The sequence below is a fragment of the Miscanthus floridulus genome, chromosome 17 (genome assembly GCF_019320115.1).
Source record: "Miscanthus floridulus cultivar M001 chromosome 17, ASM1932011v1, whole genome shotgun sequence".
NCBI lineage: Eukaryota > Viridiplantae > Streptophyta > Magnoliopsida > Poales > Poaceae > Miscanthus > Miscanthus floridulus.
In genome coordinates, this window is record NC_089596.1 from 17,120,397 (window position 1) to 17,147,026 (window position 26,630).

The 26,630-nt window shown below is 47.4% G+C and overlaps 3 protein-coding genes and 1 pseudogene across 4 annotated transcripts; 3 read left to right on the forward strand and 1 right to left on the reverse strand.

The window, feature by feature from the left end:
• Positions 1-5,539: 5,539 nt before the first annotated feature.
• LOC136515317 (potassium channel AKT3-like) lies at positions 5,540-7,955 on the forward strand (annotated as a pseudogene).
• Positions 7,956-12,148: 4,193 nt separating this feature from the next.
• Positions 12,149-15,885, forward strand: LOC136518383 (uncharacterized). 2 transcript variants are annotated; one of them, XM_066512031.1, is made up of 4 exons: positions 12,149-12,500; positions 14,068-14,712; positions 15,154-15,301; positions 15,487-15,885. In XM_066512031.1, exons 2-4 carry the CDS (start codon positions 14,202-14,204, stop codon positions 15,551-15,553), a joined length of 726 nt encoding a protein of 241 aa, XP_066368128.1. In that variant the 5' UTR covers positions 12,149-12,500; positions 14,068-14,201; the 3' UTR covers positions 15,554-15,885. The 2 variants fall into 2 exon arrangements, with proteins under 2 accessions (XP_066368128.1, XP_066368129.1); XM_066512032.1 differs by having other exon boundaries at positions 12,149-12,496.
• Positions 15,886-17,209: 1,324 nt separating this feature from the next.
• On the forward strand, positions 17,210-19,307 carry LOC136518457 (pentatricopeptide repeat-containing protein At3g48810-like). Its single transcript, XM_066512118.1, has one exon. It carries the CDS (start codon positions 17,268-17,270, stop codon positions 19,263-19,265), a length of 1,998 nt encoding a protein of 665 aa, XP_066368215.1. The 5' UTR covers positions 17,210-17,267; the 3' UTR covers positions 19,266-19,307.
• Positions 19,308-19,878: 571 nt separating this feature from the next.
• LOC136517292 (long chain acyl-CoA synthetase 1-like) lies at positions 19,879-25,413 on the reverse strand. Its single transcript, XM_066510834.1, has 20 exons — positions 24,947-25,413; positions 24,310-24,496; positions 24,086-24,149; positions 23,875-23,964; positions 23,673-23,729; positions 23,536-23,584; positions 23,313-23,389; positions 23,186-23,225; positions 22,986-23,080; positions 22,648-22,809; positions 22,438-22,548; positions 22,259-22,346; positions 22,117-22,183; positions 21,968-22,043; positions 21,706-21,823; positions 21,015-21,260; positions 20,800-20,939; positions 20,525-20,707; positions 20,200-20,319; positions 19,879-20,097 (listed from the first exon to the last, which is right to left on the reverse strand). Exons 2-20 carry the CDS (start codon positions 24,468-24,470, stop codon positions 20,035-20,037), a joined length of 2,007 nt encoding a protein of 668 aa, XP_066366931.1. The 5' UTR covers positions 24,471-24,496; positions 24,947-25,413; the 3' UTR covers positions 19,879-20,034.
• Between the last annotated feature and the right edge of the window lie 1,217 nt (positions 25,414-26,630).

Here is a 26,630-nt window from a genome sequence, read left to right on the forward strand (position 1 = left end):
ACCCCGATAAGGTTTTTTTTCAGCCACATTTTCTCCCGCAATCTCTTTGTACGAAAACACAAAAGTACTAGACACATGGAAGTGCTTATGAGGGAAGTACCGAACATGTAGAGTGTATCCTCCTACAACCTTTACTAGCGCCGCACCGTTCATGCGCCAATCTTCGCGTAGTCAACCCTCCACCTACCTCCCACTGTTTATCTTCCTCCCTCCGCTGTGCGATTCGAACCAGCGTGGCCCAGAAGCCCACCAACGTGCCTGCACCTCCACCCGAGCTCGTTGGCACCGCCCCCGTCTCCATCTCCGGCGCCCCCACTCGAGCTCGGCGACGCCGTCCTTGTCTCCATCTCCGGTAGCTCTCTCCCTCCCTCGTCTCCAACTCCGGCGGGCTTAGGGAGGCAGGGAAGCCAGGCAGTGGGGATGGTGTCTGGGCGGTTAGGGGCCAGGCTAGGGTGGGGGCGTCGCGGCTCGCCAGTGAGCATGGCCATGGAGGCAGCGGGAGTAGGCCGTGGGAGGGGAAGAAAGGGGCCACCGCAGCCGCGCTAGGGTTCGTCGGACCTCCACGGCCGCGGCCGTGGCGGCGGAGCTCCGACGAACCCTAGCGCCGCCACGGTGCGGTGGCGCCGGCACGTCTCGAGGAAGAAGGTTGGGCGATAGTGGACCACAGTGGGCCGCGCGGGGACGAGGCGAGGCCCAAGTCGGTGCCCTAGTCGGCGCGCGACTCGGCACCCCCCAGGTCGGCGCATAGGACGCCCCCGTTCATGTCATGGCTTATCCGGTCAAGTCTGAGCCCTTGTGGGTTTTAATCCGGCACGACACAACATGTGCAATAACCATCTATATTTAAGATGAGTCAATCTAGTAACCTGTTTACGGCATGACTAGCGCACGGACGTCCGGACGGACACCTGCGTCGGCTATAGCAGGCGGTTGTGACAGCCGAGTCACTTTGCAACATATGCAACATCCGATCTACTTTTAAAACATTCAGATGAAACACTTGCAACATTCGCACGAAACAGCTGGAACACTTTCAACAAGCGTCTAAAACATTTACAAAAGCATATGAAAACTCTTGAAAACCATTGCAAACATATGCAACATCCAGATAAAATAGTTGCAACATACGTGTGAAACATATACAACATCCAGATGAAACACTTGCAATGAACGTCTGGAAAAACAAATGAAACACACTTGAAACAGACGTGTATAGCCATTGCAACATGTGCAACATCACGATCTACTTTTACAACATCAAGATGAAACACTTGCAACATTCAGATGAAACATCTGAAACACTTGAAACGTAAGCTTGCAACATGCGCTGCGCAATGTCACCTTGCTGCTTGGACGAGGTACCCGGGCAATATGGGCATGCCGGTGAAGGAGAGCGCCGCGACGGCCAAGAGCTTCCACACGCAGAGGTCGAGGTCCCCGCCAGGGAGGTCTGCGTTGATGAGCGCTCGGAGAAGGTCGTTGTCGTCCCCCGCACCGCCGAAGACATCCGACTTGTCGATTGCGCCGACGTTGACGAGGTTCTGGATGAGGAGTGGGCGCGGCGTGGCGGCAGATGCGGAGCGGAGAGGGATGGGGGTGTCGGGCGGAGTGGGCGGGTGTCCGATGCGTTGAAGCCGCGATGCGCTAAGCGAGTGGGGATTTCTAACGGTGGGGGTTATGTCGCTAGGTAGAGATGGAGAGAGGATAGAGGGAAGTAGGTTGATTGCTGTTGGGCCAGATTCGCTGCTCACGCCCTAGTCATAGCATTAGCGTCAAGATAAGTCAATCTACATGCAGTTTCTCACACTCAGTTAATCCTTTATTGCTCCTAGCGTTAACATTTACTATGGATCTTAAAATTTATCCGATTTAATAAAAATAAGGTTGGGTTCATATGCTAATTAATTCCAATAAAAATAGCTAGCTTGTTATAATTTGTATGGACGGATATGGGACTACGCAACAAATTATATGTTTCTTATTTCAACGGTATATATATTTACTAAAAGGGACAAACTAAATGAGAATAGATAGGCAATAAAAGAAGGTGGAGAGAGAGAGAGAGAGAGAGAGAGAGAGAGAGTGGCGTCTAAGCCATGGCCCATGGGGGTGTGGCCCTTGTGTTTGGCTCCGTTCGCTTCGTTGAAAAAATAAGCCGAAACATTGTTTCGACTGATTTGTTGTGAGAAAAAAAAACGTTGTTCCGGCTGAAAAAAACAAGCTGAAAAGTACGGATTATAAGAGAAGCGAAAAGAGCCTTTGTGGGCCTATTGGGCCACGAATCTGACGCTGTAGCCAATTTTTATCCTTTGAAATGTTATCAATTCTTTTGTTTAAGTTTTTAATCTTGGCGGCAACCTCATGACGTGTCTGAATACTAGAAAAGCAAGAGGAAAGGGAAAGGGAAAGGACACTGCGTGTATTTGAACTGCTTGATAATGATGAAGAATGGCCTCGCAATAGCTTGCTTCCTTTGGATTTGGCATATCATCAGCTTCATACATAGCATCTCTTAGCTGACCAAGCCAATTGGTAACAGCTGATTCTTTTATGCTCCTTTGAAAAATGGAATCATTATTTTTTCCCGACGTGTGCGTGAGTAGATAGATGCCCAATGAAGAATGGAATCATTATTTTTGCATGTGTTCATCATCATCTGTCCAGACTCGAGAGACGGAAGCGCGATGGATTGGGGGGGGGGGGGGGGGGGGGGGCGGGGGGATGCAACAACAGCACGTGTGGGGTGCCCCACAGTTTTATCGATGCACGGGGTGGGCACCGGGCAGGGCTGTGAGAAAAAGGAAAAAAAAAAAGGGAGAGAGAGAAGCGCACCGAGATCTGCAGCGCATGGCTTTTGTGCCGGTGGTAAGACTATCTCTCACAACTCAAACCTAAACACAAGATCCATTTTAAAAATTGTGTCACGAACAGTCGCTAGGTCATCAACCCAAGATTCCCTTTCTCCAACAGCGAACTCATCCATTGTCATCGGCCAAACAAAGAAAAAAAAAGGAACGCACCATTCCCCATCCTCTTCGTCGCTCGCTCCGTCCCGACGCGGCGGCGGCGCCTCCCGCGGTCTGCGCTACCACGCCTTGTCGCCCTCGGTCCCTCGTGTCCGTCTGCTCTCCGCCCCCTTGTCCTCTTCTCTTCCTGGTGCGGGGTCGGCCGACGGCGCTAGGGCGAGCGCGTCCCTTGGTGGCGGCCCTGGGCGAGCGCGCCCTCCCCTTGCGCGGCGGCGTCACAGGGGCGGCGTGCCTGGCTGGGCCTCAGCGGCGGCTAGCCCCCTCCTCGCCCCTCTCCTCCTTCGGCTGTGCGTCTCTCTCTCTCCACCCCCCCCCCCCCCCCCGCGGTGCTCGCCCACCGGCGCTCCGGTGCGGCCAGGCCTCGGCGGTGTCCGCAGCCGCGACCGGGCCTCCGCGGTTCCCGCCCCATGGCACAGGCGCGGGAGCCCCTTCCTCGGCCGGCGGCGCTAGGGCGAGCGCTCCCCGGCCCTGAGCGAGCGCCCCCTCCCCTGGCGCAGCAGCGCCCACCACTACGGGCGCAAGATTTTTGTGCCGTCTCTCCTCGATGACGCTTTTTTACGGTCTCGCCAGCCTCGGACCCAAAATGGGTTCTTTGTATGGGTCTTCTATTGGAGCATGATTTTGGATATGCAAAGTACTGTGCGACACCGATTTTGTGTTTGGGTGTTTATTGGAGACAGTCTAAGGCTCTCTTGGATGGCAGACCGAGACCAAATCCAAAATAACAATCTCCCCTCGAACAGAGTATTATATGGAAGACTTATTTTAATATTAAAAGAGGTATAGTCCAAATCTAGGTATCCTCTCTCCTGAAGACCTATTTGTAGAAAGAATTCTTTTTTATCTTATTGTTTGAGAAGACAAAAATAAATATTAAACCATTTATCTTTAGCGCTACCAAACGTGGAATGGATCTTGTATTTCGCTAGCGGCTGTCGGAGACAGTCTAATCAGACGCGGTAATCAGAGCTGCTCCTGGGGCTGGGGGCGCCGCGCCCTCTCACTCTGGTGTCACACAAATACAGCGCCGCCCTGTTCGCTTGAACTTATCAGACGGCTTATCAGCTAGAATCTACAGTATTTTTCTCTCACAACAAATCAGCCAAGACCAGCTTATCAGCCAGCTTTAATACCAACCGAACAGGCAACTCCTTTGGAAGGCACCATTAAATCAGTTTTTTTTTAAAAAACACAAGAAACATGAATTTTTCCTATAATCCAAACGGAACTTACTGTATTAGACGAAGATTTGCTAAACAGTACTGGTACGTAATTAGGGAAGAAGCCGTTTCTTAACTGTAGACCACAAAAAATAAACAAGGCCATAATAATCTTTCACAAGCACTCGGCACAGCCTAATCATGGAGAGCCACTTTAATCCTTCGTGTAAATCGTTTACTTTGGGAAATCACCAGGGGGCGTCATTTTAACAGGAGTGATGATACATATCTATTTGTCGACAGAAACATGAATTGATTTTTTTTTGGAAGATCAACATGAAATGAATTGAAGCTCGAGATCCATCGAATCAATATCATGTGCCTTCTTCTCTGATCTTAACGTGGCTTGTTAGGCATTTTGGTTCGAAGCTACTCCTCGGTTCCAAATTGAAAGTTGTGCTAATTTTTCTAGTATATCTAGGTATAATACATATCCTGATGGGTAGCAAAAGCTATCTAAAAAATTAGAATAACTTGCAATTTGGAGTTGAGGGAGTATTAATTTGCTAGCTAAAAATTAACCAATGTCCCATATAAAAATCCATTTCACATAAAAACCCATTTGCTAGTAAATTGCGACCTTTTGCGAGGGGTCACTCCTCCTGAAGTTACATGGCAATTTTGCCGAGTTCCTTAGAGAGAGTTGTTTTCGCACCCCTATGTATTCTCTACGTATACCCACCTATGTCGTTTTTGGGTACAGATACCCTTTGTTGATGGTCTTTCGAGCTTTTCCTAGGAGTAGGGCATAAGTTACATACTTCTACGCCGTAGCGCCTGGTATGAGCCTCGTGGAAAAGCAATGGCTAGTCCATGGATCTCATACTTCAGCAGCGCTTGGTACCCGGACCTTGACTCGAGACATTTTCTTTGCCCCTTCTTACCCTGAAAGAGCAGGGTCACCTTGTGTCCTTAAACATGCTATAACCATATTTCCGCTAACCTAGCCTCCTCCATCCCTACGTATAGTACAGAAATATTGACCTGTTGTCTTTCGACTACACCTTGTCATCTTATCACCTTTCTAATCTCTTTGTGTCTAGCTTATGCCCTGTTTGGTAGGGCTTCTACGACACAAATGGTTGTACCTAAAAAGCAAAAAAAAAAGACCCGAAAGAAATCATGTTGAGGCAGTGTTATACTAGATGCTAAACAGTAAGCAGTCAGTCACCTATTGTTTACCCATTTATTCGGCCCAAACGGCCACATAAACAGGTTAAATGGTCATTTAAATTACTAAATAGTTGATTAGACAGAAACGTGTACTGCTGTAGCATTTTTAACGGTGTGCAAATGGGTTAAACGACCGTTTAGATGAACTGTGTGTTTAGGCAGCTCCACCCTGCAAAAATATAAAAAATGCCTCGCTTCCTCTTAACTTGAGCTAATATTTGCTAGGTATTCACCCAAGAAGCTAGAGAAGTAAAAAAACTATTCGAAAGCCATAAAAAAGGAACTTAATAAAAGCTAAAACAACAAGTTTTTGCTCTGTGTTGACCTGCTATTAAGTGTCCCATGATCAGCGGGGTGAGGTTTTAAATTTTGCTCAGAACCTCTCATCAGGGACCATCACAAGTCTTGGCTTTGGCTAATTATCTCCTTTTCGTCGGTCGGTCTCGGTCCTTGGTCCTCCACTCCCCCTTGTGTGCTTGGCACGTAGCAGACCGGCAGACAGGTTGTCCCTGTGCCCGGTCCTTGCTAATATATTGTATTGCTCCCCGAGCTGGCAGACACGTAGTAGTAGCACCAGAAGCAGACCTTTATTTCCGTATACTACCGAATCGGTCCAATAAAAAGATATACAATTCCAGGTCACGTTGCAAGCGGGGCGGGCTCTTAACGAGACCCGCACACTCGCCCCCACAAAGTTTTCCTTTGTGACTGTAGTGGCCCAGCTACAAATTTTTTTGTGGCCCAACGTCTTGGAACCCGCTAAGCCCGTTGGGCAATAGACAAAGCTCGCAAGAACCCGCAAGATCCGCGACAAGCTCGCAAGAAGCCGCGCGCACGAGGAAGCGGATCAGAGCATGCCACGATCTGGCGGCAGCACAGAGGAAGGGCAGTCGCATCGCGTGCACGGCTCGCCGCCGGCGGCTGCTCGGGGCGGCTGGTGGCCGGGACCACGAGCAGCCGGTACAGCACCGCGATCGGCGCGCACGGCAGCGGGTGGCGGCTGCGGCTCCGTCTCCGGAGGTTCATCGTGTCCCCCTACGACCCGCGGTACCTGGCGTGGGAGAACTCGCTGGTGGCGCTGGTGGCGTACTGCGCGTGGATGGCGCCGTTCGAGTTCGGCTTCCTCCCGGATCCACGCGGCGCGCTGGCCATCGCCGACAACGCCGTGAACGCGGCGTTCGCCGTGGACATCGCGCTCACTTTCTTCGTGGCGTACGCGGACGGCCGGACGTACCTGCTCCAGGACGACCCCCGGCGGATCGCGTGGCGGTACGCCCGGACCTGGCTCGCCCTCGACGTCGCCTCCACCGTGCCCATCGAGGTGTACCGCCGGATCTTGCCGCGGCAGGCCAGGGACTACAACTTCTTCGGCATGCTCCGGCTCTGGCGCCTCCACCGCGTCGGCACCTTCTTCACACGGTACGCACGCGCGCACGCTGCTTTCTAGATGGATTGTTCGATGCTTTTTTCTTGAACTGATCAACAATGGCGTTGCTTTGCTTGGTTCGTTGATCTCTACCTAGACTGGAGAAGGACAGGAAGTTGAGCTACTTCTGGGTTCGATGCATAAGGCTCATCTGCGTGACGCTGTTCGCGGTGCACTGCGCGGGGTGCTTCTACTACCTGCTGGTGGATAGGTACCATGACCCGGCGCACACGTGGCTGAGCTCCTCCATGCCGGACTTCAAACAGCAGAGCGTGTGGAAGCGGTACGCGGCGTCCATGTACTGGTCCATCACCACGCTCACTACCGTCGGGTACGGCGACATGCACGCCGTCAACACGGGCGAGATGGTGTTCACCACGCTCTACATGCTCTTCAACCTCGACCTCACCGCCTAGTCGCCTACCTCATCGGCAACATGACCAACCTCGTCGTCCACGGCACCAGCCGCACCAGGAAATACGTACGCACGCACGCTTGTTCTGCCGCCGCCGTCGTCAGACGACACCTATAGCCCTGCCGCCCTGACATCTTCTTGTCTGCGTGCACCGTCGCCATGGAAATGGACACCGATCGAATGAATGAATCCAGAGGGACGCGATCAAGGCGGCGACGAGCTTCGCGGTGCGGCACCAGCTGCCGGCGCGGCTGCAGGAGCAGATGGTCTCCCACCTGAGCCTCAAGTTAAGGACCGACTCGGAGGGGCTGCAGCAGCAGGAGACGCTGGGCGCGCTGCCCAAGGCCATCCGCTCCGGCATCTCGCACCACCTCTTCTTCCGTTCTTCGCCCTCGTCCAGGGCGTCTACCTCTTCCAGGGCGTCTCCAACGACCTCATCTTCCAGCTGGTAATTAGTAATTACCATTTACTGTAACGACGCCACCATCAGAGGCATTGGAACCTCCGATCCGTGCAGCTCTGAATACTGTACCATACGTCTTGCGGGACTTACGGGTTTTGCATACAAGTTTGTTGTGTCCGCGAAACACTTGTCCGCAAGATCACAGCTTTGTGGCAAACTGTAAACCCGCTAATAAACTTTGCGGCAAGCGAGGCGGGTTAGCGGCCGGCCGCGAACGAGCCCGCCTGCAAGTTGAATTCCAGGTCTTCTAGTTAACATTAGATTGTCTTACATTTGACTAATTTATAGAAAAAAAATGGTATCAGCATATATGACTCAAAATAATTATATTATAAATTTAGTCTAACTTATAGTAATTTAGTATTATTTGAGTTGACACTACTCTACATGTTGAGACAGAGAGGGAGGGAGTAGAAAAGCTCTTAACTTGAAGACTTTCAGACATCACCAATAATTGATGACAATGGACGAAGCTGTTTTTTTTTTTTTTTTTTTTTTTTTTTTTTTTTTTTTTTTTTTTTTTTTGACGACAGACGAAGCTGCTGTTGTAACCTAGCTTTCACTTCAGCAAAAGCGCTAGCTAGGCATAGGATATTCTTTGCAAAATAGGCATCGGTAAACGTCGGTGTCAATCAGCTTAAACTTTAGTCGTGGCAAAATTAATATACTCCTACATAGAGTACTATAAACAATAGAGTACAAAGCGAAGGTTTGCGGTCGCGAGTTTTGTCAATTGGAGCCACGCACGCACGGCCGGCGTCGATCGAGACGAGCACGTCATCCAAATCCAGCCTGTTTTGCATTTGCATTGCCGCTTCTCTCCTCTCCTTGTTCAGTCTCTGTGGGCTCCCATCACATCGACACACGGCACGGATCCCAGCTAGCCACCCCGCCCGAGAGAGAACCCACGGGCGACGATTCTCAAAAGGCTAGGCTAGGTTCATTTAGGTTACGATACGTCTTTTTCAGCTTATTTTTTTATTAAAATAATATTTTTTTTCTCGCAACAAATCAGTTAGAATAATGTTTCAGTTTATTTTTTAGTGTTTTTTTAGCTTATTTTTTTACTAGAATAATATTTTTCTCTCACAACAAAGCAGTTGGAACAGTATTTTAGTTTGTTTTTTCAGCGAAGCAAACGGAGAGACATCTTGTGCTTGTATGTGATACTGCATCATCAACGAATGGCATTTGCCCAATCCTGCTCCTATCTTTATGGGAGAATTATCTATTTAGCACTTAAATAAATCAGTGTTTTGTATTTGACACTAAAAAAATAAACTTTCTTATTTGGTACCTAGTTGAAATTTGCTTTCGTAAATGGCACTACCGTCCATTTAGGACAGTAACGGTGTTAAGTGACTGGCAAAATGACATGAATACCCTTGTTTGCAGCAGAAACCTATGGTGCCAAATAGGGAAAAAATAAATAAACATGTTGTCAAATAAAAAAATCATAAAAGATTATTTGAATTGGTGACATTACAATTTTTCGAATTGGAAATAAACCAATACTATTTGGGTTATCTGGATAGGTGTCATTGTAATTTTTAAAGTTCGGAGAAGTACCATTAACCATTACTATTTACCTATTCTGAAGGACGCCATTATAATTCTTCCTCTCTTTGACAAATGTCACGCTATATGTCTTTGGGACCCTTGGGTCCAGTTGCAGCATATGGGGAATTCAAGTATTTTCGTATGGACGATATTGCCCTCAACAACTTCCCTCATCCTAGTCATTGACGTGTAGGCCCCAATCGTCATCCCCTTCATCTGCTCGTACCAATGGTGGTTCTCCTTCCCGTCCGCGCCGCCCTGCCTCCTCGGCCTCACCTCTGCGCTTGCCGACGACTAGGAACAGCAGGCTCCCGATAAGGCTGAGGCACCTGCACGCTCAATTGCCACAGCTGCAGCGTGGCGGCGCTCGCGGATCAGAATGGTAGCGGCTGGAGGGATCTCTGCTGCTGCTCGGCGGCGCTTTGCGCGAGCTCGGAGCGAGAGAGAGAGCGAGAGAGAGAGAGAGAGAGAGAGAGAGAGAGAGCAGAGAAGACCAAGAAGACCAAGAAGAAGTTGCTCGCCTGCGACGCCGCTGCCATCCTTCGCCCACTCTCAGGCTCGCGCCTGCGTGCTGCTACGCCGCCACCGGACGAGAAGGCAGCCACGCCATGGCCGACGAGCTGCCGAGCCGTCGCCGGTCTATCGTGCAGGGGCCGGGGGCGCTGCTGTCGCGCAGATGGTGGTCGGCCTCGCCCCCGGCTGGCCATGGCAACGGCGAGCGCGTGCGCCTGGAGCTCCGCTCCGCCATGGCCGTGCGAAGGTGAGCATGGCCTACATGAGCACGCCTCGGAGCGCGCCGACGCTGGCCCCAACACGGGTACACGCCTCGTCGAGCAGAGGTCGGGGGCGGCCTCCCGCGGGGTGGCCTGCTCGCGCTCCGGCCGTGGAGCCAGGGCAGCCTCGCTCAGTGTCACAACAGAGCCAGGGAAGAAGGGGAAGAAGGTCACGGGATCTGAGATTCTGGGGGCTCGGCCAAATTTCAGTCTTCTGTATCTAACAGAGGGGCACATTGGATATAGGGAGAAAAAACTGACACGGTCAAACCAGTCAAGTAACAGATGACCAATGAAAATGGACGGCAGTGCCATTTAAGGAAAGAAATTTTAACTTGATACCAAATAGGAAAGTTCAATTTTTCGAGTGCCAAATACAAAACACTGATTTATTTCGGTGTCAAATAGATAATTCTCCTTTATCTTTATTTAGTGACAAATGCAGTAGGTAGCACGGTTTTTTAGCTTGTACTATCTAGATTTGCATAGTGAAGTTTGCTTCTGTGTTAGTTGTCTATGTAGACTCCGGCCATGTTTAGATTGCAAAAAATTTCAAACTGATGAATAGTAGCATTTTTGTCTTATTTGGTAAATATTGTCCAATCGTGGACCAACTAAGCTCAAAAGATTCATCTCATGATTTCGAACTAAACTGTGCAATTAGTTATTTTTTTTATCTACATTTAATGCTCCATGCAAGCGGCTAAAAATTGATGTGATGAAAAGAGAGTGAAAAAACTTGAAATTTAGAGGTGATCTAAACAAGGCCTCCATATGCTTGCACGCCGCATAAAAACAGGATCAATCCTGTATTAGCTAGTACGTCACATTTGGTCATATTAGTACTGGTTCGTACAAGGCGATACATAAACAAATTATGATCTTCTAGAAACATGAGACGTCGACTGAAACATAGCGGTGACTATATGCAACAATATAAACAACCGAACATAATTTTGTCAAATACGCCTTGCTTTTTGCTCGTGCAGAACAATCAAACACTAAGCCCTGCGTATGTTTATGCTGGTTTAGGTTATGCTACATAAGATCTAATGCAGGCTAAGATTAATGCAAGCAACCAATCATATCCGATGGTAAGAAGTTGAAGGCGGAGAAAGTCGTTCCAAACGGGTCCTAAAGTTTATGGTTCTAGCTCCTAGTTAAAAAAAGAGCTTTAGTTCTTTGTTGGATTCAACGACAAATCCGTTGTTTCTACATGTTTGATTTGATAGGGGTTTTTTTTTTGAGAAACCGAACTTGAAGCTGGTTTAGAAGTGAGACTAACGGGCCTGAAAGTGTTTGCAGAATGTAGTCATGCTATTTGTATAATTTGTAAGCTCCGACAAACAATGGACGATCAATTTGGTTTTTAACGTATTCTATCTTTTACGAGTTGTTTTGTGTCTTGTAATCCATCTTCTATATAGGTCCTGTTTTATGATACACTTTGTCTATTCACAAATATGTAACTATAGGACTTGTGCAAGTTAAATTAGCTTAACTTTGACTAAGTTTATAATGAATAATATTAACATTGATATCTCTAATCTCTAACTAGATTTGTTCAAAAATATATATATATATATATCAAATGGTACTTATTTATATTATAAATATTAGTTTGTTTTATAGTATAACTTTTATCAAACTTCAAATCATTTAACTTCTAAAAAGTAATATGACCATGTTCGTTTCGTTGAAATTTGTCTTATGCTGATTTATTGTGAGGAAAAAATACTATTTGTTCATTAAAAAATACTGTTGAAGTAGTTCAAGTGATTATATAAAAAGGGAGTATTTTTACACACTCTTTCGAGTGTATATTTATAAAAATAAAAATCGAGAAGAGAAGCCTAAACCATCACCGAGTCCAAGGTAGCGAGAACCAAAACCGGATATTCTGCGTGAGGACAAATGAGCCCTTTCCGCTCGCTAAATTTAGAAGAAAGGAGCCATGGCAATTGGCAATCCGCGTCGTCCATTTGGCGGGATCCGACGGCCGGCGTACAGAGGGGCAAAGCAAAAAGGAAGCTGTTCCGCCGGGCCGACGACGGCCGGGGCCGGCGATGGATCCTGCGCTGCGCGAGGAACGGAATTAAATAGCGCGTGACCCCCGATGATGCTTCCTTCCTTCCACCTCAACCCATCCCCACCCAGACGCAGGCAGCCCCGCGACGTACGGTACGGGACCCCACACCACACCACCACAAGCCCCCTCCGTCCTCGATCCCCAAGCAGTCAGTCTCCCCTCGACCCCTCCCCTCCCTCCCCTCCTCCCGTTGGGCGTTGGGTGTTTGCGAGCCGCCGCCGTGCCTCCCTTCCTCCTCGGATTGGTGCTCGCGGCTGCGCTCGGGGAGTTTCTTGATTCGGCGGGGAGCACCGCCATCGCCATGGGAGTGCGCCGCTGGCTGCCGTGACCTGACCTCGCCGCTGCAGCTCTGTAGGTTGGTGGGCTCTTGCGACCCTCTCTGTCTCTGTCTGAATTTCTCCGCCGCTCTTTGTTCATGTGCCATGGCAGGGGGGAAATTCGTGATTTTTTGTGGGAATTTGGTGGATTCGGGAGGAATTCGTTGTTTTCTTCTCCTTGCGATTCCAAGGTGGGTGTGCGCGTGAGCCGAAAGCTTCGATTTTGATGGAATCCCGGTGTCCGTCCCCGCGAGCCCTTCCTCTTCTCCTCTGCTAGGATCATCCATCCACCGAGGGCTTCTCGCCTTCTCCTCCGCCGCGTCCCCCTCCCCCGCCGCTACAACTGCTCTCCGTCGTCCAAGTTCGCGCGAATGGGAGTCGGCTGCTCTCCTTTCCGCGCGTGCGCGTGCGCGTGCGCCTGCTCGCTTGTTTCTTCCCTTGTCGGATTCTCGGTACCGGATAAGCTCGTCGAAGACCATACCTACTACCTAGCCTTGTTCTACCGCGTGTCCTCTTCCCCCTCGTCGTTTCTGGCCGCTCGAGCTGCCAACTGTCCAGCAAATTCGAACAATTCCTTCGCTTCTGTTTGTGTTTGTTCACCTACCGCTGCCTTCAGGTGCCAAATCGAGATTCTTGTTTGTTTGATTGTTTTAGTTTTATTATCTTTCATTTTTCCCTTTCTTTCTTTTTAACTGCAGCCGTCGAGTTTAGGTGTAACGAAAAGAGTAGATGCTTAGTTGGTTTTCTGATTTGGGGATGAGTTCTTGTGCGCATTGTGGGTTGGTCACCTCGCCTATTTGGCTATTTGGGTGTAACGAAAAGAAGATTAGTTGGTTTTCTGGTTTGGGGATGAGTTCACGTGCTCGTTTTGGGTTGGTCATCGCCCTATTCGGGTGTAACAAGATTAGTTGGCTTTCTCATATGGAGTCTGGAGTGAGTAGCATGGCTTGAAATGGCGATGGTTTGACACCCATTTTTAGTGTAGTTTTGGGCAAGAAATGGCAGCCTCTTTCTGCCACAAGCAAAAAGAAGTTGCCACTGCCCCCAATGGCCAATGCCCCTGCTTCGCCTAGTTGAACATTTTTGCTTAAATAAATAAATAAATGTAAAAAGCAAGCGGAGAACAAGGGGAGAGACGCCGCCTTGCCATGTGTAAGCAACGGCGATGCTTTGTTTGCTTGCAAAGCGTCGTGTGAAAGGGAGGCAACCGAGGGAGGAATCCGGGAGAACGAGGGTACGGCCGTTGTTTGTGGCGTTCAATCAGGATAAAGGTCGCCAACTTTGCGTGTTTCCCTCCTGCGTTCCTGCTTAATTTAGGCAGCTCGTTTTCTCCCTTTGTGCCGCCACCTCCTCTTCTTTAGTAAGCGCGCCTCCTGTATTTTGCAGAGCGCTAACACAGCGCTCCTGCGTGTTCATGTGTGGTTTTCTTGTCATGGTTAGGCTATCTTGGAATCGATCGGGTGTTGTAGCTTGGCGATTCAGGTCAACAAGTTTGAAATTGTTTCTTTCTTGTTTGATTGATTCATTTCTGTGGCTGCACCTGTCCCCTGGTTTAGATTTTTAATTAACTGAGTGACCTAATTTTTGCCTAACTTTCCTCTGCAGGTAGCTGATATTCCAGAGGTGATTTCTCCGGATTGACAGAGGGCAAATCTGGTTCGTGATCCCTAGTACCAGAGAGAGCCACGGTTTTTCCAATCGATGTGTCAGAGTCAAGCACACAAGATTTTGCAGTTCCGATGGAGTCTAAGTGTGTGAATGATCAGGATGCCTTGATCGACCTGGAGAGTGGCAATGCCACTGCAGTAAGCAACCATAGCAATGGTGTGGATGCTAGTTTTACAGTGGGGCAAGCACGACCAGCGCCTAACGGATGTCCGAGGGATGACAGGAATCAGCACATGGATTGCTCCCCTCCCGCTTCGGATGCTGTCGCTAGAAGCGGAGACGATAGGAAGTCTGAGGGGGAGGAGAAGCTGGGCCTTCTGGACAGTTCAGGAGGGGAGAAGACGAAGAAGAAACGGTCCAAAAAGCCGCCGCGGCCGCCAAGGCCGCTGACACCTACGCCGCTGGATGTTTCTGACCAGAAGCTCCTTAACGAGCTCAGTGAGCTTGCGGTGTTGAAACGGGCAAGGATTGAGCGAATGAAGGCTTTGAAGAAGATGAAGAATGCCAAGCAAGGGACCTCGGGCGGCAATTTGTGCCCCCTGATCATTACCATTATCTTCTGCATCGTCATACTCTGGCAAGGTATATAGATCTGTTCACTATTATTGATAGTGATCTGTGTCAGCGTCTGTATGGAACAACAAAAGTTTTCGCCTCATGAATAAAACATTGACTCACCCAAAGACTCAAATCTCAAATAGAAGCTTTCTGGTTGCTATATTGATAGAAGCCAATTCATTTTTTTTTCTTTTGTGTTCACTTCACAGTTAATGTCTTATCAAACCTTAGTAAACTTAGTTACATAGTTGCAAGCGAATACACGTCAGTTATTTGATTTGAGTTGCCACATGCTATGACTTGTGCAACACTGTCAACTTTTGTCTGGAAAGCTTCAGAACATGGCCTGTTGATCTAGTATAACTTTAACCAGCTGTTGTGATTAGTCAAACCATGTAATACTTAAGAGTGTAGTTTACGCATCAGAATACATTTACTCAAAAGTTTGGCATCTGGATTTTGCAGGTTTCTTCTCAGGACATGGGTCGGCAGTAAGTTTCCATGGATCGCCTGAATCGTCGATCAGGGCACACAGCAGTTTGATCTCTATCAGGTTCTACAAGAAGAACCATTCCAATGTGAGACCACCCAGCGAGACCACTGCAGCTCCTGAGTAAGTGAACTTTCTTCGCCAACCAACATTTTCATACTCATCAGAATATATAGTACCTGGAACTGCTTGTGACAACCTTTTCCATTTAGCAGCAAGAGCTATCGGTAACACTAGAGTTTCCGGAAACGTTACATACCATGCTTCACCTGAAGCTGACCCGAATTGTTTCTTACAACCTTTTGCAGTAACGTAGAGACCGTTTCTGTTTTGAGGCTCGGGAATCGTAACCAAGCCAGAAGGCTAGCTCGGTGATCGGACATGGTGGTGGCCACCACCATACACCTGGAAAGTTCGCCACATTTTGAAGCCTCACCTTGACGATCCGGGCTATGTAAATCTTCCGGAGACCGCCAGTGCCTCCTCGAGGCGCCCCCCTCCTCCTTGGCTGCTGTAAAAATGAATGGACTCCTAGTGTGTTGTGCGCCTGGGTCGTACGCTGACTAGTGAATCTGTTGGCCGTCGTGCCACACAGGCCATGGCTCTAGTGAAGAGAGCAACGCAACGCAAGCAAGCTGTCTGTATGTGTCTGATTATTACAATAATAAAAGGTTTGCGCGCAATAATGAGAGAGCTAATCTGATCCACCGAGTTGTGTGCAGTGCTGCACTTGTTAATTGTTACTGATTACTGAAATCATGTGGCGCGCTCGGTATTTTCTTGGTTGTGGACTTGCGGCCGGCTGGGCTGTAAGGCTGTTCATACGTGCTAGAGAATAACTGAAAGTTTCTAGTTTCGGAGTTTCAGACTTTGAGCTAGATTTCACATGGCGCATCTGCGTCTGAAAATTCTCAGCTCGGAATCCAGGCTGTTCAGTGAGATGAGGTCCAGGAGAGATGCGTACACAGGCTGTGTAGATCTGCACAGAGTCTGTAGCATGGATGTTGCAGGTTTTTGTTGCAGTGAATCAGTGATGAGATGGCTGGACAGATACGATTCAGATCAGATCCACAGGTTCTTGTGATCTTGTCTCCCTCTGTATTTTCAGTGTCGTCACAGTAATAAGTTCCACATGGCGTTGCTTGCTGACCGGCCTAGTGCGATGCGCACGGCCGCATGAACCGGCCGGCACGACGCGTCTGCGACACGCTGGTGAGCTGCGAGTTGACCTGCACAGGTTGAGTACACGTGCACAGGCACTAGAGATCTCCGCTGTTTGACTTGTACTGAACATAACATGCAAAGTCTGCATTGCTTCCTAGGCGGGGGGACAGCGCGACTCGTGCGTGAGCACTGAGCAGGACGGTGAAACGGGTCTTGGCCTCACTGTCACTGAGCGAGTTGACTTGAACGGGCTGGACTGAATTGAGGCCCTAGCTAGACCTCCTCTATCTAGTAATTTACAAAGTGCTAGTGTTTGTCTAGGTCAGTAAATTGATGATCATTACTCCAATTTATTTATTTGTTTATTTCAAATGGGATTAGATTAGATGGCTTCCAGGTTAGTTGTACTCGTAGGCACGTGAGCGACATGTGAGTGGGGTGTGGACGCACAGGCTCACACACACCGCTTCAAAAAGCATGTTGTTACACTTCTAAAAAAAAGAGAACGTTGTTACTTCTTTATCATTCTCCAAAACTATCCGTTGAATGAATAAAGCTTGCTGTGAGAATTTCAAAAAAAACAAAAAATTTCTTTTTGGTTTGTGTAATTCAGTGCTGCACAGTTTTATAAAAGAAAAAAAGCCCACGGCGGGTAACGCTCGCTTGTATACGGTTATGTATTGGGCCAATGAATCTTTTAACTGAAAAAATAGCCCACAACGTTTGGGAATTGGGATGAAAGTAGCAGGCCCAATATGGTTCTTGATTGTTATGTATGCGATTCAATTAGGGCCTGCACTGAAACCACTTGGGGCCGCGCAGCCTTTTCTGCCGCCCAAATCGAATAGCAATATCTTCGAACGAACGCGCTTTTACGATTCACGGCCCCTTTCGCATTCGAACGCGCTTCACCTGCGCGCCCGCCATGTGTTCGATCAAATGCTGCCTCCTCCTCCGGCGCCTTCGCGGCCCCCGCACCCACCGCTTCTCCACGGCGGCTGTGAGCCCCAGCCTCCCGCGGAAGAAGAATCATGCGGGGGATCCTCCTCGCGGGGCGGGGCCGCCTCCCGCTCCCGACACCGGGGACGCGGCGGCGGCAAGAGCCCACGAGGCGGCTGTCAGGCGGCTGGCGGCGGCGGGCGACGTGGACGGCGTGCAGCTGGCGCTACAGGAGATGCGGCTGAGGGGCGTCCCGTGCACCGAGGGCGCGCTCGTCGCCGCCGTCGGCGCCTTCGCCGGCGCGGGGGCGCCTGACCGCGCGCTCAAGACGTTCTACCGCGCGGTGCACGACCTGGGCTGCGCGCGCCCCACCGAGCCGCGGCTCTACAACCACCTCATCGACGCGCTGCTGCGGGAGAACATGATGGGGGCCGTCGCGCTGGTGTATGACAACATGAGGAAGGACGGCGTGCGGCCCAACGTGTTCACCTACAACCTGCTCGTCAGGGCGCTGTGCCAGAACCACCGGATCGGGGCCGCGCGCAAGATGCTCGACGAAATGGCCAGGAAGGGGTGTCCGCCAGACGATGTGACCTACGGCACCATCGTCTCCGTGCTGTGCAAGCTTGGCAGGGTGGACGAGGCCACGGAGGTGCTGGCTGCGGCGCCGCCCGTGGCCGCCTCCTACAATGCCATCGTTCTAGCTCTCTGCAGAGAGCTCAGGATGCAGGAGGTGTTCGCAGTTGTCGGCGACATGGTGGGGAGGGGAGTGCAGCCTAATGTCATCACGTACACTACTATAGTCGACGCGTTCTGCAAGGCCGGCGAGCTGAGGATGGCGTGTGCCATTCTGGCAAGGATGGTGATCACCGGATGCACTCCAAATGTTGCAACGTTCACTGCATTGGTCAGAGGACTATTTGATGATGGAAGGGTTCATGACGCGCTAGACATGTGGAAGTGGATGGTGGCTGAAGGATGGGCACCGTCGACGGTTTCGTACAATGTTCTGATCCGTGGCCTTTGCAGCGTTGGTGATCTTAAGGGAGCATCATCTGTACTCAATGGCATGGAGCAACACGGCTGCTTTCCTAATGCGAGGACCTACTCCACTCTTATTGATGGTTTCTCCAAAGCCAGGGACCTAGATGGTGCCACATCAATATGGAGTGACATGACAAGATCTGGCTGCAAGCCAAACGTTGTTGTTTACACAAACATGGTGGATGTGTTTTGCAAGAAGCTGATGTTTAATCAGGCAGAGAGTCTTATTGATAAGATGCTATTGGAAAACTGTCCTCCCAACACAGTCACATTCAACACGCTGATCAGAAGTCTATGCGACTGCAGAAGAGTCGGGAGAGCTCTTGGTGTGTTCCACGAGATGAGAAGACATGGATGCCTGCCAAATGGTAGGACGTATAACGAGTTGCTCCATGGTCTCTTTAGGGAGGGAAACTGTGGAGACGCTCTTCAAATGGTGATCGAGATGCAAAACCATGGTATTGAGTTGAGTTTAGTAACATACAACACTGTAGTAAGTGGTCTATGTCAAATGAGAATGAGCAGAGAAGCCATGTTTTTTGTGGGGAGGATGATAGTTCGAGGAATTCAACCAGATGCATTCACTTTCACTGCGATAATTCATGCTTATTGCAAGGAAGGGGAAGTCAGGATGGCCGCTTGGATGTTAGGTGCGATGAATGTAGTGAACTGTGGTCGTAACATACTAGTGTACACTATTCTAATTGCAGAGCTTTGCAATCAAGATAAGCTGGAAGATGCCATGGTGTACCTACTAAAGATGTTATATGAAGGTATATATCCAAATACAGTGACATGGAACGTTTTGGTCCGTGGAGTTTTTAGAAACCTTGGCTGCAATGGTCCAAGTGATTTCATTCAACATATTGCCATGGACATATCACAGGGACCTGAGGTTCAATATTGTGGTTCTTTGGCTTCCCAACGAAGGCAAAGTTGACAAGCAGCAGATTCTCTCAGATCGTTGTTGCTGTAATTTATTTGTAAGGTATGTTATACTCTGTAACATTAACATTCTTTTGTCATCAATGATCAGATGAGTCGAGGTTATCCAGGTGGCCTTGAGCTCTCATTAGGAGGTATCAGTCAAAGTTGTATTTTTTATCTTTTCCATGGTTATGCACTCACTCATGGAGTGTTTAATGTTTCCCATTGCTATATTCTCTGCTGAAGTCATTAGGACCTGACCTTACACTCTTACTAGTGAACTGTCTGGAACACTTTTTTTTTTTCTAAAATATAATTACTACTGGATCTGCACCCTCGTTTTGCTTGTTTACATACAGAATTATCGATGCAGAGAAAAATGCTTTTTGGACACATTGCTTTCATATAAATCTGACCATTAGCCAGATGGCTAGGTGCTGCTAGGAAGGTGACACCTATCACTCACACGGGCTATAAGGTTTGGCTTGAGGGTGACGCTAAGTGCCTAGGCACTCAGCTAGGAGGCTACACTTTTGAACAGTGGGGTGAACTGGTCGATGTTTTGAAAATGTCCAGTTTGCCATCTTGTTGGTGATGGCCTTCACTCTTTAGAACTCTAGTTGAGATTTGAGAATCATCTGATTACTATAGACAAAGCAAAAGGACAATATACATTTTATTGCTTACATATAGCCCTGAGTAGTTGCTTCTCAACATTAAATGCGAAATTTACAACGGTGTTTTCCTTCTTTTCAGCTTATGATCAAATAGGGTACATCTCTTCACTTAGATTTGGCAGCATTCTTCTGTGCCTCCAGCTTTTTGTATACCATGTCAATCTCAGACTGCATGCAAAAGATACTGGATTAGAACTACTGAAAAGCAGCAAGAAACACCGAGAAATCAGTGACTGAAGCAGATCAAGAGTTTTTAAAGGCCTTCCTCACCTGGTAATAGTTCTGCATATTCTTTCTTCTCTTCTTCATTGTTGCAGTCACCAAATCCCTTTCAATGTCAAAAGGTACAGGATCCAACACTATGCCTTTGATGTACTCAAAACCTCGTAGCTGATTTGTGACATGCAATGAGGGTTACCATATAGAATTATAGATCTGATACACAGTGAAAGTTTGAAAAACAAGGAGTCTAGAAAACTAAGATATTTCCTCTTTCAATTTCTTATAAAAAAACAGAAGAAAGATGCATTCAATACTACATTATGATACTTTACGGCGACGGTTTTTGTTTGTCAGAGTGAATAGATGACCATACCTTGTTCTTCTGTGCAACAGCTGCCAGTTCTTTCAGGATGTACTCTTTAAGTCCTTCAAGTTTGCAGATTTCAGCAAAAGAACCCTTATAGCCATTGGACTGTGCCCACTTCATTGTGTTTTCTTCGTGTGGATTGACTACTGCAACTAAACTTGATCTGAAACTGTCCCCATATACCCAGATCTAGAAAAAGGACAAAAATGACAATATTAGATGTTGACCAATATTCTCTCTTAATTCAGCCATATGCTATAGCCGCTGAATTGTTTACTTACATCTTCAACAAGTGGAGGGAAGCCATACACTTTCTCCAGGTACTCAACTGCAACATACTCCCCTTGTGACAACTTAAATATGTTCTTTTTTCGGTCAATCACCTTCAGGATTCCGTCTGGGGTCATCTCTCCAATGTCACCTGAAAATAAGTGTGTTTGAGTATTGTATTGTGGAACCTTATCTATTTTTTTATTTCATTAAATTGAATATTCACCTGTATGAAACCATCCATCAACTATTGCTTCGTTTGTGAGTTCTGGACTTTTGTAGTACCCAGCGAAGACAAATTTCCCGTGAATGCAGATTTCACCACGTGAAGGGACAGCAAGTGGATCATACCCCATCTCGGGTACTTCTTCCAGTCGTATTTCAGTGTAGGTGGCAGGTACGCCAGCACTTCCAACCAGGGCCATGTCATCAATGTAGCAGACAGTGCTAGGTCCCAGTGTTTCTGTTAAACCTGAGCAAAGGTCACAGAATCTACCCTCATACTGGTTTCTTTTGAATTGGCTAATTGGGATTTACAAGTCAGGCACTTGTTAGGAACTTAGGATTGAAACTGAATATATAGATTCCTGAGAAGTTTCTGCTTCTAGTTATAAAAAGCAAGGTGCAAGTATGTGCAAGTGCAATAAAACTAAATACTTAAAACACAGTAGCTTTGTAAAAGTTTTCTCAAAACTAGTATCTGCGATGGAAAATATGAAATAATATTGATTCACAGCATAGAGATAGGACAAGGAGAGTAAAAGGGAAACCTGGAGTCAACCTAGACAGTAAGTAATTGGCGTTATAAGTGTTTACTTCATTTTGTTACACTTTAGTACTTTGCCATTTTCTCATTTCTCTTTCCTTTGATGCTACAGAATTAATTTGGAACAGTACAAAGTGTTTGTATGCATTACCATAGCCTTGGATAAAGTATGCACAGGTGGTCACTCTCATGAACTCTTCAATCTCATTACTTAACGGAGCCCCTCCTGAAATTAATAAGCGAAGACGACCTCCAAGCCTTGCCTTGACCTAAATCAAACAAATAGCAAGAAATGCCCGGTATAAAAATTGTAAGTGCTGCTTCTACTGATATTTTTCTTTCTGTGGAAGAAATTTGGCTGTATACATTTCTTTTGTTCTTAGGTAGATATTTAGGTCTAAGAAGCATGTAACCTTGCGAAAAGCCAGCATGTCCGCAAAAGGTGAAGCAGTTTTGTGCGAGTAGCCTGCTTTCATGCTTGCCAGTTTGCTGAATTTCAAAAACTACAGTAAGATAAAGTTGCTTTGCAGCTAGAAGGAACTCAGGATGCCAGACAACTTACCGATTGTACAAAGCATTAAAAATTACCCTTCTTAGAGGTCTGAGTTCCGCAATGGCCTTTAAGATACCTAGAGCCATTCATAAGGGCTGTCTGAGTTAACAAAATTTGAGCTTAGTTGATAGAGATATTCTTATTTCACTACCTTCATAAATTCTTTCGTACACTCGGGGCACCCCAACCAGTAAAGTTGGCTTTAGCTCCACGATATCGTCCCTCAAGGCATTCAAATCCTGACAAGAAAGTAAATATTTGACTGCGGTTTATTGACTAAAGAATGATTACTTGTATGATTAGAAAGGCTAATGTAGTGGATTTTCTCACTCCATGGTAATAACCAATTGAGGCCCCTTTGTGAAAGAAATACTCTTCGATCATGCGGTCAAGGATGTGAGCAAGTGGGAGAAAGGATAGAAAGACATCATCTGTTGTCATCTGATTACATGAAGGCACCAAGTTTCTATTAAGTCATGCATAAAACAGAAATATTATCAAACCATACTCAGAGCACTGTATTTAAGGGTAGGAGGTGACCTTATCATCAAACTGATCCATAAAGAGGTTCACCCCTTTTACATACATGGCATGGCTTTCATGGGTCAGCATCACACCTTTGGGCTGTCCGCTTGTTCCACTTGTATACATGATAGTGCATATATCACTTGCTTGTGGAGGGCAAGGTTGACGAGGATTATCCTTTTCCCTGAAATCCAGTTCCAAAGCTGATGCTCAGTCAACATATATATGTCAAAACATCAGTTCATTACAAATATAACCATCATAAACATTACTACAAAACCTGACTCTGAATAGATTTGTCTAGCTGTTTCAGTAGGTTAAACTGTAAACTATCCCACAATTAATGTACCTACCACTTTTAAGAAATCATTCCAGGCGTACATTTTCATCCCAATATTATCTGCTTCTTTGATTTGTTCACTTGTTGCCGAAGTGAATGCCACCAATGCTGTAACCATGTGTTGGACAATGATGTTTGGAAACTATAGTCTTTCTATAATGATTTGAAATATTCTAACTACAAATGGACCCTAAATTTTTTGACATTGCTTACCTTTTAGCCTCTTAGCAGACTTGCAATTTGGGGATAGTATCTGCAGATGAAATGCTCTCACGTAATGTCAGAATTTAAGATGAAAGATCCTGAAGGTAGGAACATGGATAATTCATTTTAATCACACCTCTTTTATTTTCTTGTCCTGTATGAATACAACATCAATCTCAGCATGATCAATGATGTAGTCAACAGCTCCTGCACCTGTATGCTATGGAAAGTTATTGATTCTGAATTTCTAATGCATTACATTTGATTTCTTATTAAAAGCATGTGTTTCCAATATTTTTTATTATTTGATCTGAAACATTCTATGATGTGGGCCTGCTATTTAATGGTCTCCTACTTACCTAAAGTATCATATAGTGGGACACAGATCAGACTATTGGCATTGCAAGCCTGCAAAATTAATTGTGGATTAGCACAGTTTATTCAGAAAAGATCTGATGGGGAAAGTTAAAATTCATACAAGTCACTGACAGTTTACCTCCATTGCCACTATCCACTGAGGACAGTTTGCTCCGTAGATTCCGACCCGGGAACCCTGGTATAGTATAAGCCAAACAAAGAAGCATCAGTTCGTCTGATCCGTTTGAATGTTCTAGGATCTCTAAAAAATGCGAAAAGGCCAGTTCACAAATAATGGAAAAAAGGGGTCTATTTTACATAGCTTAAGTTTGTGCTCTTACTGGTTGCACTCCCAGGTGCTGCAAACCAGAGCCAGCTTGCAGCACCTCATCATAGATCTCCTTGTATGATTTCCACAAGTAGGGCCCTGGCTAGAAAATGGAAACAGAGAAGTTTTTACCAGTTATACAGACGAAAACTGTAAATTAAGAAAGACCTGATATAGAATATTTACGATACTATCATTTATGAGGTTTATTTATGTGTGCATACCACTCCATCTTTAAACGGACGCCATCCAAGCATCCGGTTGTTGGGATACTTGCCTGCTGCTACCCTGCATAAGTGCATATAAACATATCGATTTTTACTAAGGTTTTCTAAGCACTGTACATAATTTGTGTGTGTAATACTACAAATTTTGTAATTGAAAACCTAAAGAACAATAAAAAAAGAGTAGACATATGAGCTTGGTTGTTGTTTCAGTTGTGTGTTACCTGAACACATCCCATGATGTTTTCATGTCAGGCTCAAGTTCTGGGAATCCATCCTTGGCCAGCACGCTCCGGAACGCCGGTCCTACCGCCGGCTGGCCGTCCTTTCCAGGCTTCCCGTCCTCCACTTTAATCGTGAAGACGTTCTTCGGATTTGCCTCCATCTCTCAGGATGGCACTGACCAGAGCCCTAAACATCCAGAACTCAAGGTTAGCTCCTCTGAGAAGCTTTTACTCTGTGGCTCCCTTCAATTACTCCATTGATTATTATAGTATATATAGCCCCAAGCAAGATGATCAATTTGAACTACAGCTATCCAAACCATAAATTCTCTGCGATCTGAAAGTTTGTTATGTGCCAAAAAAAAGAGAAAAAAAATCTACTAAGCAAGGATTTAAATGGGAGGAGGGGAACAAGCTTCCAGGGTCAGAGTATGAATTCTTTGTGATTATAAAAGGATATCCTTTGTGTGTGTGCGTGTGGCCGTATGCCCGTGTGTGTTGTCACTGCAATCTGAACAAGCAGTCGAAGAACATTGCCGACTTGCAGGTTTGGTTGATCAAACCTTATCGGGTGCAATCCGAAAGCAGGAGAGGCTGAGAGCCTGAGTCCTGAGAGAGAGAGAGAGAGAGAGCTTACAGAGAACAGAGCTTGGAGGAGGCAGAGCTCTTGGGCCGAGTTGAGAAGGAGCTCGCTCTGACGCCCTGTCGATGGGAGGAAGAAGAGGGGCCTCTTTTCTTTCCTATATATGCTGAGAGGGAGGCGCCATGGCGAAGAGAAGTTGTGTGGGGATGGAGGAGAAGTGGCGCCGGCGGGGCCCCCACGCTAATCAACCGAGCGCTGCTGAACCTGAAACTGCTTAACCCCAGGTTTAGAGAGAGAAACTGCCAAAGATTAAGCTTTTGTGTGTTTTTTTTACGCCTCTCATCTAGATATGTACAGTCACACACCAACCCCCACACGCACGCGTTCGTAGACGACGCTGCACAACGAAATTTATTAGGGGTAAATCCCGGTGAGAGACCGGAAATTCGCAGCCACCGAGGCCGAGGTCCAACCACCGGGCCTTACGCTGGGTTCTCAAGCTTTTGTGTGTTGAGCGCGTGAAGAACCGATCTTTCTTACGGAGAGATAGGTACTTGCGTCATCACGCGCGCGAGCAGAGGAGATATGGAAGAGAGAGACAGAGAGAAGAGAGAGAGAGATTCGTTTCAAAAAAGAGAAGAAAGAGAGAGGGAGCGAGGGTAGTTAGCCCAGGAATAACTGCTGCATCCTCCTTTCCCAGTTTCCCTTGCCAGTTGGCCCGTATGGGGTCAGTCGTATCATCATGATGCGTTTTTTCACTGCACTACCACTACAGTCCACCTGTTATACAAAGCATGTTTTGTCATAATTCGTCCAGTCATCCACATGATCCACTCTTTTTTTTTTGAAAGACATGATCGGCTCTCGAGGTTTGGTGCCGTTGTTTGTTGATTGTTTGGGCCGTGGAATTGAATCATACAGTGACTAGTTTTGTTTCGTACAGTGAAGGAGACACTGCCATAGTCCTCAAATTTGCCGAGTGTTTTTATTTTTGCCGAGTGTATTCCCTCGGGCACTCGGCGAACAAGTTCTTTGCCGAGTGCTGCGCTAAAAACACTCGGGAAAAAAACACTCGGCAAACATGACGTTTTGCTGAGTGTCAAAACAAAAACACTCGGCAAAGATGTTGTTTGCCGAGTGTTAAAAAAATACACTCGACAAACAAAAATAAAATATTTTTTCTGAAAAAGAAGGAGAAGAAAAAAAATAATAAAAAAACTTTGCCGAGTGCTCAGATCTAAAACACTCAGGTAAAAAAAGTAGGAGAAGAAAAAAATTTAAAAAAAAACTTTGCCGAGTGCCCTGTCTGGGACACTCGGCAAACAACAAAAATATCTACTTAACCTAACCGCGTCCAGCACCCCACCTGCCCTCCCGTCCCCACCCCTTCTCTCTCCTCCCCCCAGCGCCCCCTCCCCTTCTCCGCGCACGCGCCACCCCCTCCTCCCTCTCGGCGTCGGCGCGGCCCCGCCCAACCCTCCTCCCTCTCAGGCATCGGCGCGGCCCGCCCTCCCCTCTCCCAGATCCGGCTGCGCCGCCCCCTCCCGACCCTCCCTCTCCAGATCCGGCGGTGACGGGCATGGTGGTGGTGGCGGAGGGAGGAGCGGCGGATCCGGTGGCGTGCTCGTCGGCGTTCGTAGCTCAACGAGGAAGGAACGAGCGACGCGCGACGCTGGTGAGGACGGGCTTGGGCGAGGCTCGTCGAGGTGGATGGCATGGCGGTGGAGGCTCGACACCG

What these genes read in the sequence shown, in the direction of transcription:
- LOC136518383 (XM_066512031.1), top strand. Translation starts at nt 14,202, where the DNA reads ATGGAGTCTAAGTGTGTGAATGATCAGGATGCCTTGATCGACCTGGAG. An exon ending in CATCGTCATACTCTGGCAAG is followed by an intron (nt 14,713 to 15,153) that starts GTATATAGATCT and finishes TGGATTTTGCAG; the next exon opens with GTTTCTTCTCAGGACATGGG. An exon ending in GAGACCACTGCAGCTCCTGA is followed by an intron (nt 15,302 to 15,486) that starts GTAAGTGAACTT and finishes AACCTTTTGCAG; the next exon opens with TAACGTAGAGACCGTTTCTG.
- LOC136517292 (XM_066510834.1), bottom strand. Translation starts at nt 24,470, where the DNA reads ATGGAGGCAAATCCGAAGAACGTCTTCACGATTAAAGTGGAGGACGGG. An exon ending in GGAATGATTTCTTAAAAGTG is followed by an intron (nt 22,810 to 22,985) that starts GTAGGTACATTA and finishes TTCAGGGAAAAG; the next exon opens with GATAATCCTCGTCAACCTTG. An exon ending in TTTAATGCTTTGTACAATCG is followed by an intron (nt 22,044 to 22,116) that starts GTAAGTTGTCTG and finishes TTTGAAATTCAG; the next exon opens with CAAACTGGCAAGCATGAAAG.
- LOC136518457 (XM_066512118.1), top strand. Translation starts at nt 17,268, where the DNA reads ATGTGTTCGATCAAATGCTGCCTCCTCCTCCGGCGCCTTCGCGGCCCC.